The sequence below is a fragment of the Cynocephalus volans genome, chromosome 16 (assembly GCF_027409185.1).
Source record: "Cynocephalus volans isolate mCynVol1 chromosome 16, mCynVol1.pri, whole genome shotgun sequence".
Taxonomy (NCBI): Eukaryota; Metazoa; Chordata; class Mammalia; order Dermoptera; family Cynocephalidae; genus Cynocephalus; species Cynocephalus volans.
In genome coordinates this window covers 28,803,270-28,817,509 of record NC_084475.1, presented here as the reverse complement: position 1 = coordinate 28,817,509, position 14,240 = coordinate 28,803,270, and the positions used below count along the sequence as shown (strand labels likewise).

Here is a 14,240-nt window from a genome sequence, read left to right as displayed (position 1 = left end):
AGAGGAGTGGCCTGGGAGCCAGGATGCCTGGGCTCAGTTCCCCAGCTCAGCCTCAGCTGTCTGAGCAACACTGCATATGTCACTTCAGTTCTGTAGTCCTGGGCTTTTTACCTGCAAAAATGGACTAGACCCCTTCCAGTTCCAGCGTTTTGTGGTTCCATCTAGACTATGTCTGTCAATAAGCTGTTTCACTTGAAGTTATATATACAGAGAGAGGGGGGGAAGGAGATAAGGACACTAAGATTTTTAATGAAGTTCTACAGGGCTGGATATCTTAAAGGACAAAATCATGCGAATATGTTTTTATATTCATAAGAGCAGATGAGAAAACTGAGGCTCAGGGAAGTTAGGTAACATGCACAAGGTCACGAAGCCAGGAAGCAACAGAGCAAGGGTTTGTACCTGGCTTGACTCCAAAGCCCATGTTTTCTTCCAACCATGATATTGCCTGAAAAAAAGGGGAACTGAGAGTCCCAGAGAGACCCTCACTTTTTACCTAAGGAGGAAGCGGCTTCTCTGTTACTGACCCAATTTCATTTGCTAAATCCATAGTGTCATATGTAGGGTGACCATTCATCCCCATTTGCCTGGAACAGTCCCACTCTGTGCCTGTTGCCTCAACAGCATTGTTAAAAATGCCCCTTTCATTCTCAAAAGGTTTGTGTAATAAATTTGCAATCACTTAATTACATGTCTGCTCTCCTGTGAGTGTTTCACAGTCAACATGGGAGTTGGAAGAATAACATCACTTGCTGTTGTGGGGATTAACAATTTAGGTCAAACATAAAATAAACTTTTAAATTTACTATATCCTGCATGTGCTATCAGCCCCTAAAGTGTCTTCTATCCACATTAAGCAGTATGCAGACTTCCAAAATTTACTAAGACATTATGCCCTTAACCTTGCACGTTACTCCTTTATCTCTCCTTTCTTGGGGATAAAGTTTAATCCTTCAAGTGAAACTCACGTCCCATTGTCTAAAGAAAAAATCCTAAGAATGAGACTTATTTTTTCCAGTTAAGGGTTTTCAGTTTCAGGCATGTATACTGCAGAATATCTAGCAGTACAAATGATCCTACTGTCTCTGAATATCCTTGGGCAGCTGCCCATTCATTCCATTTAAAACCTATGAAGAGTCATCCCAGTGGCTCAGGAAGGTATTCACATGCATGGAAACCTAGACACAGACACAAAGAGACGCACACAGCAGATCCTGATGTTCTCCCCATCTCTGCACCCACCTACACCCTGGGACACTGCCTCCCATGTAAACAGTCCCCTCCCGACACCCAGGGCTGGCAGCATGTGATGGCATACTCCTTGCACCCCTGCCCTATCCTTAGGTCCAGACTGGACCACCGACCTTGTGCCACCATCTGCCAGCCTCCTGGTTTTGCCTCCACTCTCACTGACTATTCTGACACCCAGAGTCTTTCCATCTTCTTGAGAGACTTCGATGTCTAGAATCACAAGGTTGATTCATGCCATCCTTGTCCTTGCATTTCCGTGGTCAAGCCCCTGCCAGCCCACTGAAATGGCTCTCACCAAGGCCTCCAGTGACCCCCATATTGCTAAAGCCAACGTGTATTTTTTTCTGCTCTCTCTCTCTGAGACTCCACAGTGTCTTGGTTTTCATCCAATGATTCTGTGTCACCTCTGCCTCCATGGTCTCCTGAGCTCTATTTGTGGTGGCCTCAACTCTCTACTCTTCTCGCTCTGTACCCTCTTCCTTGGAGCCTCAACCACATGCATGGCTTCAGTGCGCTGCTGCGGCACTGCACAACCTGGTACAGCAGGTCGCTGAAGCTGCTGCCAATTCTTCCTTGAAAAGAGTGTTCCGGTCAGAGAAGTTTGGGAAGCTGTGCACAGCCTATCAGCCTTTGGGGCTTTACCATGAAGGTTAATAGTAGAAGCTCTGAAGTCACCTTTCTGGGTGTGAACCCTGACCTTGTACTAGTTGTTATGGACAAGTGACTCAGTTGATCTGTTCCCAGTTCCCTCATCTGTACAATGGCAAAAACTCTGGGACATACTGCATGGGGACATTGCGTGGAGAGGAATACATGAGTTAACACATGTAAAGTGCCTGACACAAGGTAAGCAGCAGTAATATTACTATTGGCACATTAAGATGTCTGAGAGTTCATGAAGAAAAGGAAACAGTTTTGCTTTATTTAACTCAATATTTCCAGATTTATTTGCCCAGAGAACTTAGGACACCACTTAGTTTGGGAAACACATGTGATCTTTGGTCCACCTCAGCTCAAAACCCTCCAATGAGCTCCAGATCCACCATGCAACTGTAGGTGGGCATCAACCTCAGTGTGTCCCAAACCAAACACATCATCTCCCACCCAAGCAGGTCCCCCGCCCCCCACTCACTGTAATAGTACACGGCACCACCTTCCATTCAGTCTCCCAAACCAGCAATCCACGGGTTGGCCAGGACTACTACTCACTCACTGCTCACATCTGTCACTGACTTCTACAAACGCTGCCACCTTATTCACTTTCCCAGCTGTTCCCATCTCTCCCTTCTCCCCCCTCTCAAGTGACAGATAGCAATGCCATAATAACTGCTTTCCTTGACTTCAGTCTGGCTCCTTATGATCTTTTTCCAGAACAATCGTTTTAAAATTCCTAATTAGTTATATCAATCCTTTTCTTTAAAGGTTTCTCATGCCTTTCAGGCTAAATATTAAACAAAAATCCTCAGCTTAGCAGACAAAGCTCTCCTGCCCCATGCGCTTCCACCATGCCCATCTATTTTGAGGTGTCCAAGCGTCTCATACGGTATCATGTCTTTGCACAGACTGCTGCCTCTTTCTGGAATGCCCTTCTGCATCTGGATGGCTCTTACTCATTCTTGAAGACCCTAAGTGTCACCTCCTCTGGGAAGGCTCTCCTATCCCTCACTCCTAGTCTAACAGAGATGGTGCTTATCTGGTAGTTTCCATGGTTGACTCTTTATAATCTATTTTTCCCCAAATTATTAGTCTAACCTAATTATGGTATTTCCAGTCTTTTGGTCACATCTGGTTTAGAAATGGGCACATGCCAACCCTAAAAATAAAAATTGAAGAGGGGAGAGAGAGAGTAGAGCATAAGATGGGGGAGGGGAGATTGTGTCTAAGAAAATCCTGGAAAAATACAGGCTCTTTATCTCTTGACGTTGTTGTAACTGAAACAGACAGCAGACACTCTGGTAGCCGTCCTATGATGCTGAAGCAACTGGTCTGAGGGTAAGCCTGGCCACTGGAGAAGAGCAGTGTAGACATATGATATGAAACTGCTTCTCAACCCTGGAATCCTCCCTGACTCTGGACTTGTCTTGGATGACAAATCACCATACTGGGCCGGCCTGTGGCTCACTCGGGAGAGTGTGGTGCTGATAACACCAAGGCCCCGGGTTCAGATCCCATATAGGGATGGCCGGTTAGCTCACTGGGTGAGCGTGGTGCTAACAAATCACCATACTATTTAACCCGTGGTAGTTAGAATTCTCCATTACTTGGTGCTGATGGCATCCTAACTGATGCAGCTGTCACCCCATCATGTGGATCTTTTTATCAGCACAGTCAACACACTGTGCTCAAAATAATTATGGAATTTTCTGTTAAACCTTTTCCTCCTGATAGACAGGAATTTGAGATATCTACTACAGAATTGCAGAAATCACCATGTGTGATGGCAAACATGTGTAATAGCAATACATTAGAGGAAACCCCACCAAAGTCAGGAATACAACAAAAAGCTCTCACTACACATCAGTATTATTCTGATGGCCCTAAATAATGCCATATGATAAAGACAAAAAAGTAAAAAAGTATAAATATTGGAAAGAAAGGCACAAAACTCACACTATTTCCAGACAATATAAAAATATGATAATGTCATATCTCATTTAAAATAGCTAAAAGCACAAATTAAAATAGTCATGTAATATCCAGGAATATCCATAACAAGAAATCTGCAAAACTTGCATGAGGACAATGTTAAAACATAACTGAGTAACATAAAAGGAAATCTCAATAAATGAAGAAACACAATGATGTTCCTGAATAGGAGGCCTCAATATTTTGAAAATTCAGCTCTCCTCTCATTAACCTAAAATTCAATGCAATTTCAATACAAAGCTAAACACATTTTTAAAAAAGACAAACGGAGAAAGTGCACATAAATAATCAAGAAGTTTTGGATAAAAAAAAGCAATGAGTACATCCTGACAATGGAATATTATTCAGTTCTAAAATGAAATACCGTGAAAAGACATGGAGAAAACTTAAACACATATCACTAAGTGGAAGGGCCGATATGAAAAGGCCACACGCTGTATGATTCCAACTATATAACATTTTGGAAAAGGCAAACTATAAAGACAGTGAAAAAATCAGTGGTCACCTAGGATTGGCAGGACAGAGGGATGAATAGGTGGAACGCAGAGGATTTTTAGGGCAGTGAAACTACTCTGTATAATACTGCAGTATAACGGTGGATACATGTAATAATACATTTGTCCAAACCCACAGAACATACAACACCAAGGTGAACCCTAATGTAAACTATGAACTCTAGATAATCATGATATATCAATGTAGGTTTATCAATTATAAAAAAATGTACCACTCTGGCAGGGGATTCATGTGTGGGGCAGGGGATAGATGAGAAATCTCTGCACCTTCCTCTTAATTTTACTGTGAATCTAAAAAGTGCTCGAAAAAAAACTCTTCAAAAATAAAGCAATGTGGGGAGAACTTGGCCTACCCAACATAAAAACTACATTATAAAGTTAGTCATGGAGCAGGAATACTAAAATACACATTTCAGAAATATACCCTTGAATATAATGGAAATTTGTTTATAATTACTAATTTTGCAAAAAATTGCTAACCAATTGAGAAAAAAAGTTATAACCCTACATGATGGCATGCACACATAAAAATTCCAAAGAATTTAAAAGTTTAAACAAATGTTAGATTCCCCATTAAATTGCCATTTTTGTAAGTCGAGAGCAGTTAATTACCAGCAATCTCATTTTGGTGAAGCTAATGCATTAATAATTAAGCAGAAAACACTTTTATAATCTTGGCATGAGGAAAACTGACTAAAAAAGAAAAATTAGAACATACAAAAGTTAAGTAGTCTGCAATATGTAGAAGTCATCTGTACATACAAAAAGTACCTGTGTCGCCAAGTTAAAACACAAAAAGTTGAAAGCCAAGAACCAATTAGGAGGAAAAAAAAGTTACCATCTGTAAAAGGCAGAGAATTAATATTCAGATTATGAAAGAATTACAATCTATAAGGAAAAGCCAAAAACACAACAGAAATGTGCAAAGTAAAGAAAGAGGGGATTCTCAGAAGAAGAAACGCAAGTAGACAATTATGAGAAAAAATGGTCACTCTCACTAGTAAGAAAGGATATGCAGGTTAAAAGAATAAAATCTTATTTTTCTTTCAACCATTTTGCAAAATTTTAATAAATTAGTTACATCAGGATTAGTGGTTATGTGGGGAAGTAGACATTCTCACATCACCTTGTTAGTGAGCATTTATCTTTAATAATTTGTCCATTTCCAACAAAGGTTAAAATTTGTATATCCTTCAACCCAACTATTATACTTTTAAGAATCTACCATATAGAAATGCCTGTGTATGCACATTCATCACAGCACTGTTATAGCCAAAAAAAAAAGGAAATATCAATTTCCAACAGTAATTTGGTGATTACATATTATTCAACTAATTTTTAGAAGGATGTATATTCATATGTATTGATACGGAAAGTTCAAGTCATAAGAAAAAGTGAAAAAATGAATTATAAAATAATATACCTGGAACAATCCCACTCATAAAAAAACCCTGTATTCTTTGTGTCACTATTCATAGATTGGCTACTAGAAGTACTAGGGTAAAGGAAAACATTCTATATATTTGTGCTTTTAAAAATCTTTTAGAACAAAAACACATCATGTATACTTATGTCATTATACAACCACTATTAATTTTATCTAACTCACTTAGAAGTCAGTTCCACGCGTGTGCAGGAGATATGGCCAATTCCAGACATTTCCCAGAATGTACTTTGTTTTAGTCCAATGGTGAAAACCACATATACACATAACTGCAGCTTTGACTTTTTCAATTCATATTTCCCTCGAGGACCATATAAAATAACCTAAAGCATGCTATTTACAACGAAAAGAAAGTTGGCAGACCATCAGTTTGATCCCAGCTCTTTATTTTATTCTATCTGAGGTCTGATCTGCAGACACTGCAGGAGGAGGTGTCTGACCGTCCATCCGCCTTCCCTATAATCCTGTCGTTATGGCGCCCCCTGAAGGAACAGGCCGGCACTGCCTCCTCCCACCGCGCTGCTGGGCAGGGCGAGGCCGCCTTTACCACCATTTTACACCGTCTTCATTGAAGTGGGGACACGTGCCCCCATTTCTCTTGCTCGCTCACTCGCTTGCTCACTCCCCTTCCTGCGCGTCTCTGCTTTGCTCCCACCTTCTCTCTTCCCGTCCTTATCAGAAACCTCCACCACGAGCTCCCCCTGGGCTCCTCTCTTGAGTCCCAGCAGTGGGCACAGGGTGACAGCGCAGGGCATGGCACCTACCACCTACCGGCGTTCCGAGCTGTGACCTTGGAGCTGTGTCTCAGCAGACGGACAAACACATTCCCGCTGCAGTGGTTTACCATGTGCAAGTGGAGGCTGCGTCGAGTCTGGATCTTGACCAAGCATTTTGCCATGCTGGTGACTCCAACCTCCCCCGGTCTCCTCTGCCTGTCACGGCCCGGGGAGGCCACCGCCAGCCATAGCGGCTTTGGCCTTTGGCTGACTGTCCATTCTGTTTTAAAGGACCGAGTCAGGGCCTGCTGAATGAATCAAATGTCAGGTTCCTAATGCAGCCAACAGAAATAGCTCATGAGAGATCAGTCTCCGGTGGGGACGAGGGGGACGCTATTTTTAAACTCGGTACTCACCCTCCCACAAACAATGAAATGTTATGCACCGTCCCTACCCCTGCCTTTCTAAACCGTCCAGACCAGAGGACCCTGCCCAAATGCCTTACAGTGTCCTCAGAACCAAATCTCCCCAGAAGGTACGACAGCAGCTGGTTAACTCCGTGATGGAGAAACAACCCACCCTGCTTTCTCTTTAAAAATATTTATTGAGCCTTTGTGTTCCAGAACACTGCTTTCCAACAAAAAAAATAATGCAAGCCACTTTATAGAAAGGAAAAAGCACTTTAAAAGTAAAAGAAATATATTATGACTAATTTTAATAATGTGTTTTATTTGAAGCCAACATATGCAAAATAGGATCTCAACATGTAATGACATAAAAATTAAATAGTTTACATTTTGGGAGGGCGGAATATGTCTCTGAAATTAGTGTGTGATGCGCGTTCAGCGCATCTCAGTTCGGCCACATGTCAGGTGTCCGCAGCCCGTGGGGCCCCAGCGCTGGGCAGCACAGCTCTAGACAAAGGCCAGCCGCTTACTCGCAGGGTCCACATCCGCACCACAGCACTTACATCTCCTTAACAACAGCTTAGTGAGAGTAATTGATTTGACCAAATTCACTGTTAGTAAAAGGCAAAGCTGGGATCTGAATCCAGGCATCTAATTAATTTCAGTTGACCAAAAAACCACCCCAGAATGAAGCCGTTAGTGTTTTCAATGCAGGAGCCGACTGGCACGTTAACTCTTAGCACTTTGAAAGTCCTGCACTTGGACATCTGAGGCATTAAATGTGCTTGCATCCCAGTATGAGTGCTCAGGGATCAAACCGTTGTCATGTTTTTTTAGGATATACTATATTTGAAAAAATTTCAACTGCTGAATAACTGGGCCTCACATACTACGTTACAGTTATATTTCTTTGCTGGTACGTTTTTCTCATCCTGACTTTCAGAAGAAAAACTGTTTCTCACATAATTTCATCATGCATGCATACATTTTTCTACTTTAAATAGCTACTGCCACTAAAAGATGACTTTCTAATAAAAATATTATTTTATTTCCTGATGAAACAAAGGGTTATATCCAGAGCAGCCAGCTGAAATTCTGCACTGTTATGCTTCACTGTGGAAATATAAGGATTTATTTTCTGGAAATAAGTTCAGCAAAATATATGAAGTTTTTAGGTGTGGTGTTCTTTGTTCCAGAAATTCTGCTTTTAGGAATTTACTATGAGGAAATAATCAGAAATGTTGACAAAAATTTTGGACAAAGGTGTTCATCTAAGAGAGTATCATTTATTATAGCAAAAAAAAAAAAAAAAAGTTAATCTAAATTTCCAATGGGAAAATGGTTAGGTACCTGTGATGGAATATTGTACCAACATTAAAATCCATGTTTAAAGGATTTTAATGATTTAAGAAAATGCTTGCAATATACTACTAAATGAAAAAAGCATGTTTATATAAGCAGTGTGTCCTCAACTACGTAAAAATGCACACAGGAAAAAAAAATAAGACCAGAGAGTAAATCCTAGAGCACAGCCAGCTGATGCTGGGACCTGAGGTGGGGGTGGGACACTTCCGAGACCCTGAACGCCATCAGTCTCAGGTATGGCTCAGCGGTTCCTACTCTCATGGGGGCTAGTCCATTTTCAGATGTCAAACTTGAACCTGAAACTGAAACCTGAAACCTAAAACTGTCAACCTAAAGATTCACAAGATCTTTAGCACTCTGCAATTCCCCTTATGATATAATTCTGAGAAGAATCCCCATATATAACACAGATATACTGACACAGAAGTGACACCCTAGAATGGTACCTACTAGGTCTTCCCTCACTAGTCACCAAAGAAGTGATCTGAAAATCACTGTTCTAAATGAATCCTGCTTTGGAGCAACACAGATGAAGAACTTCAGAAATGAACGTGGGCTCGTTTGCAAGGCACAGGCCAGGGTTCAATCCTGAGGAAATCTCCCTTTGGCCTGTTTGGAGAGAATCTAGATAAATCTTTATGCTTATCATCATGTCAAAACAACACATGACCTGGTAGTTCACTCTAAATAGACAGGCCTTCCAAAACAAAACAGATTGCACGTAAAAAACCCAAAACAAAACCACCAGCCTTGATTTCCATTCTTTTCCACCAGGACAGTTGCTTTCCGTTAAATCTCAAGTTTAAAATCTCACCATAGTTTCAAATCCTTCCTTCCTTTTATTATTTTAAAATTATTATTATTTATTGTTGCTGTCATTTATTATTATCATTTTAACTATAGCCAGTCATAATATTTAGCATTTCATACGTTTTTCATTTTTCCTTCCCTTGACCCTATTCTTACTGTCTATGCTACTATTCAAAGACCCTAATTAGGTCCCCTTATTCCCTTCCTTTTTGGATCTTCTGCTTTTAGAGAAAGGAAACCAGCAGGACCAGCACTCTGGATGGTCCCAGCCATTTCTGTCCACCTTGACTGACTCTGCCTGAAAGGATCAAGGCAAGCAGAGATTTGGAGCCAACCCAAAGACTCTGCACAATACTGCACTGTGAGTGTTGATCTTGATTGGGGCACGTGCTCAAGAGAACAGTGTCAGCAGCACAACATGCAGAGGCCCTTGCCTACTTGTCCCGTCCTGCGGGACAGGTAAGAACGTGGGCTCGAGGAGGACTACCTGTAGCTGGTGAAAAGAGGAAGAGACAGGAGACACGCAAAATGGAGGCAAGACAAGATTCTGATCAAGCCTCAAAATTTTATTATTAGGCGATTGCTTATATACATAGTGAAGAAGGGGCGGGCTGTCACAGAGTGTGGCAGCTTATGATAGGCGGAAAGGCAGGGGGGTGATAGTGGCGTGGTATGAGAAGAGGAGGTGGGAGGGGTGTTGGCTTGGCGAGCGCCGGCTTTTCTGAGGAGGAAGAGAAAGGCTTACATAAAATAGCTGTTATTTGTTAAAAATGGCGGCTATTGTTAAATATGGCTCCCGACATCTCCTCCCTTTCTGTTTAAAGACAGAAGGGAAGGCGAGCATTAACCGGGCGAGGGAGTAGGGGCCTGGCTCCCCCGTGGATTGATTTTTTGAATCCACCATCGTTGGCTCTTGGTATCTTTTGGGGGGAGGGGCAGAGCCGAAATTGATTTTTTGATAGATTAGATACCAACCCCTATGCAAGCCAGGCGTGCTCACAGGGAAACCCAGAGGAGGTCGGAGTTCTGTGACCTTCCCTTGCAATATTTGTTAAAAATGGCGGCTATTGTTAAATATGGCTCCTGACACCTACTTTTCCTCTTTCAATTCACTTGTATATTTGAAGAATTGGGGGTGCATGTCTGTGCTGTGACAAGAGGCCAAAGAAATCAGAGGACGTGTGAAGAGGGGAATCGATTTTCCATAGTGAGACGCAGGGAACACTGATAAGTCAGGCAGAAGCCAAAGAGGAGGAGAGAGTTCAGTGGCAGGAGCTGCTCACGGGCCTGAATTCCGTGTCTACCGCTGCCACAAACTCCCTGACGCAGATCTGGGGCAAGGTAGTAAACCTGCCTCTACTTTGTGAGTGACCGGAAGTCATTAACTTGGGCGACTCGGAGCCCTGGTGCCTCCACTGTAAAATGGAGACGATAACTTCTCTTGTGGTTGTTATGACAAGGAAATGAGATGTGCAGATCAGGTGCCGAACCTAGAGCTGGTTCCGAGCCGAAGAACCACAGCTTAGTAAGTGGTGCAGAAAGCCAGGCTGAAAGCACAGGTGCTGGGGCAGTGCTTGGGTTCTACACCTGGCTGCACTGTTCATACCTCTGAGCCTCAGTGTCCTCGTCAGTAAAATGAGCATCGTAAAGACAGCATGTACCTCCAAGGCCGTGGCAAGGATCAGGTTAGCACACGGCCTGCTCGGATCAGCGTCTGGCCCAGCAATTACTCAATAAATGCGAGCGATTTGTTTTTTCAACACATGCTCATTCCTCAGTCTCTTTTAACTGCTCAAGAGCAAGATAGTGAGGATTTAAAGTCTGAATTCTCTTCCGTCAACCGTCTGTCTCTTTAACATGTTATTACTAGTGACTTCTCCCCAAACACTGGGGAAGCAATGTAGGTTGTTAAGAGTTTACCTGGCCAGCCCGTTACCTGGGGAAAGTTAGAATTTCTATCTGTAAAGTAGTGATGATATTGATGCTTACATGACTGGGTGTCTGATATGCAGGAGACACTTAATAAATGCTAACTATAATTATGTCACCATCAATATCATGTACTTTGTTAGCTGTTCTGTTAACAAATAGATTTCACAGGTGTAATAGGTTCAGCCATTAGTCAAAATAGTTATGAAGATTCACTGAAATTTTAGCTAACGGCCAACCCAAGTAGATAGTAAATATAAAATATTATTATATCTATTAAATGTTCTTTGTAATAAATTTAGACTTTAAATATCTATTAAGAGTCTTTAGGACTATCATATACGTCAGAGGACTTTACTAATATTTTATTAATGCAATAATAAATATAATAGTACAAAATATTTTCATAATATATTTGTGACAGGATGAATATATTCTTGGGTGTACACTAACGGGAAACGGAGGCAGCTCCCAGCACCACTGAGGCAGGACCACACGGCCGGTGATCAGCCATCTGGATAATTCAATTTCCTCACCTGGAAAGTGAGGCAGCAATGTCTGTCCTATCCACTTCAAACTCACGGTCATGAGTGTTAAATTATGATAAGTTACATGAGAGAAAAACCTGGAAACGTGTAAATCGCTTTGTCACATGGAAACTCTTCCTCTCCTGGTTCCCCTTCTCAGATCAAGCCTTCCTGAGGCCTCCTGCCTGTAGGTGAGAGCGCTGCTCACTGGGGATGGACGTCACCAAGCGGTGGTGGGAGAAAGGCCCTTGCAGACCCTCTGGGGAATTACAGTCTCAGACAGAGGGTGACTCACACAGGCCAGCTGGGCTCCCTTCAGACCAGCGTTGGGGAAAGAGACTGACCTAGCACAGGATCCCCACTGCTGCACAGTGTTCTCACCCAAACGCTCATCTGACTGTCCCCTGGGTGTAAAGGGCATCTTTCCATGTGCAACATGGACAGTCATGCCACTAGAGAGATGCCAGGCTGCCAGGGCGTCGTTGGCACCCTCCTCTCCCTGACCCTTTGCCTGGACAGACACCCCCGGTCAGCTCCAGCCCTAAGTCCTCCTTCCTGACCACCCCCCTCGCCCCTGCACTCCCGGAGCTGCTGTCGCCCCGTCACCTTCTCACACACTCGTCGCAGAGCACCTAGACTCCAGAGCGAGGGAAGGCACAAATCCTGTCGCTTCACTCCTTTCCTAAAACTGTCAGGTGGCTTCCTTCAAACATACCCCGTAGGGATTTTCTTGGCTCTTTTAGCTCATATATTTAGAACAAAAGCCTACTGATAACTGCTCATGGCCGCAGAATCCTAACAAATAGAAATAGATGCCACATGCTTGACAGAAAATTGAAGGGTAGAGAATGATACAGACGATTCGCTTAAGCAAATTTCTCAATGAAGTCCCAGAGCATACTGCTGGAAACTTCTCTGCAGCTATACAAGAAAGGCGGTAAACTAATTTCTGAAGTGGATGTTGCTTAATGCTTTGTCTTCTGGAGTTTTTTTCTTTCAGTTTTCAGGTAATCCAGAATCAAAGGGAGGAAACCCACAGCGGGGTGAAGGGCAGGACCAGCCTAACCCCATGAGCGCCTTAGAAACAGCATGAGATGCTCCAGCTACAAGGGACTGGGAAACTCAGTCTCTACTTCCAAATCTCTTCTGCCAACCAGAACGGCCATGGAAAGGACCCACGGAGACCAAAAACCATGATGCCTATTGATAGCTCACTGTTAGTTTCTCGTATTTTCCTGACTCTCCAATTTATTTATAAACCTATGATTTCAAGCAGTCAGCTTTGGGTAAGATAAGTCAAAAGCGTGTCTGTGACTCCAGATAAATGTTTTTGTTGAGTCACTGTCTCTGTCTTCTGAAGTATGCATTTAGCCCCTCATCCCCTCCCCCAAAAAACTGACTGTGGAATTTCTGCACAAAGTGCTTAAAATTATCATATTCTGATCCAATAGGGTAACATTTAAATACTTTAAAAAATAAAGTTAGAGCAAAGAATATAAAAGAGCTACTAGCTCTTTTTAAATGATATAAAAAGCCAAAAGCATTATAAATATGCATAGTATTTATTCTGATTTCTGAATGGAAGTAAATTAGAATTCTAAATTTTGTTTCACTCCATAATACAGGATGTATATTTAATCTTAGGGCTTAGAGTCAGGACCAGAAAAGTCACCTAGAGTGACTCCCCATCCTGTGCTGGGGAGGTGGTACCCAGTTAGACCAGACAAGTAAAGTGATGGTTAGAAAGAGATGTTTAAAGAACCACAATGCGAGAATGAACAGAAAGAAAGCTACTCATGTCACTCCAAGAGAAAGAGCCACTTGAGAAATCAGTATGGCTTTACCTGGTGAAGCATACCTGTCCATAGGTGAAGCCAATTGAAACTCTCCCACAGAGATCCAACAGGGACTAGGAATTTTGTGACTATAATGCATTCTTCAGAAACATGCATGAGGAATTCCCCTGAAGTGAAATTTAAACCATCTCGCTGAGCAAGGCTACCTATAATTCAGATTCTTCTTCCACATAAACAGTGTTTTTCCTCTCCACTAGTTGAACCTAGGGCTTAAAAGTTCCATGTTGTTCCATGACTTAGATACATCAAGGCAATGTATTGACAGTGAAGTTTGGTCAGATGCCAATGTAGTCTCCCAGAGGGTTCCCTGGAAGAAGAAATGCTGTCCTTACTGGCTCTGGCTGGAACAGCTGCCTTTAGTTTGTGTGTAATAGCCTCAAGGAAGAATCTACTTCCTCTGTCTCTATCCAGGATGAGTGAGTTTTCCCATCACTTCTGAAGAAAAACCATATTTCTCTGAGTAAAGGAAATTAAATTAGACTGCATAAATAAATGGAGCTCTAATTTTTTCTCCATAATTCTCAATAGCTCTGCAAATAATATTAGGAAATGGGGTACATGTGTCTCCCTGTGGAAAAATCCAGGCTCTTCTGGAACTGTGGTCACCCTGTGCTGCTGCTATGTAATCAAGAAGCTAGAGGTGGCAGAACACAATCCTTCCCCCTAGCGCCCTAGCCAAGGCCCTCTATCTCTTGCGTACTAGTGGCATACTCAAAAAGAGAAAAGCAAGTGGTCAAAAATGCAAGAAATATGTCCAACCACTCTAGGTTTTGC

General features: G+C 42.3%; 1 protein-coding gene across 3 annotated transcripts in view; it reads right to left on the bottom strand.

The window, feature by feature from the left end:
* Nucleotides 1-6,905, bottom strand: part of LOC134364804 (FERM domain-containing protein 3-like) — a 31,515-nt gene extending 24,610 nt beyond the window's left edge. For 2 of the 3 annotated variants that reach the window (XM_063080967.1, XM_063080965.1), the window contains exon 1: nucleotides 6,628-6,905. In XM_063080967.1, the coding sequence (XP_062937037.1) occupies nucleotides 6,628-6,754 (127 nt within the window). In that variant the 5' untranslated portion in view covers nucleotides 6,755-6,905. The remainder of the gene's footprint in view (nucleotides 1-6,627) is intronic. The other variant, XM_063080966.1, reaches the window with a different exon arrangement.
* Nucleotides 6,906-14,240: the final 7,335 nt, after the last annotated feature.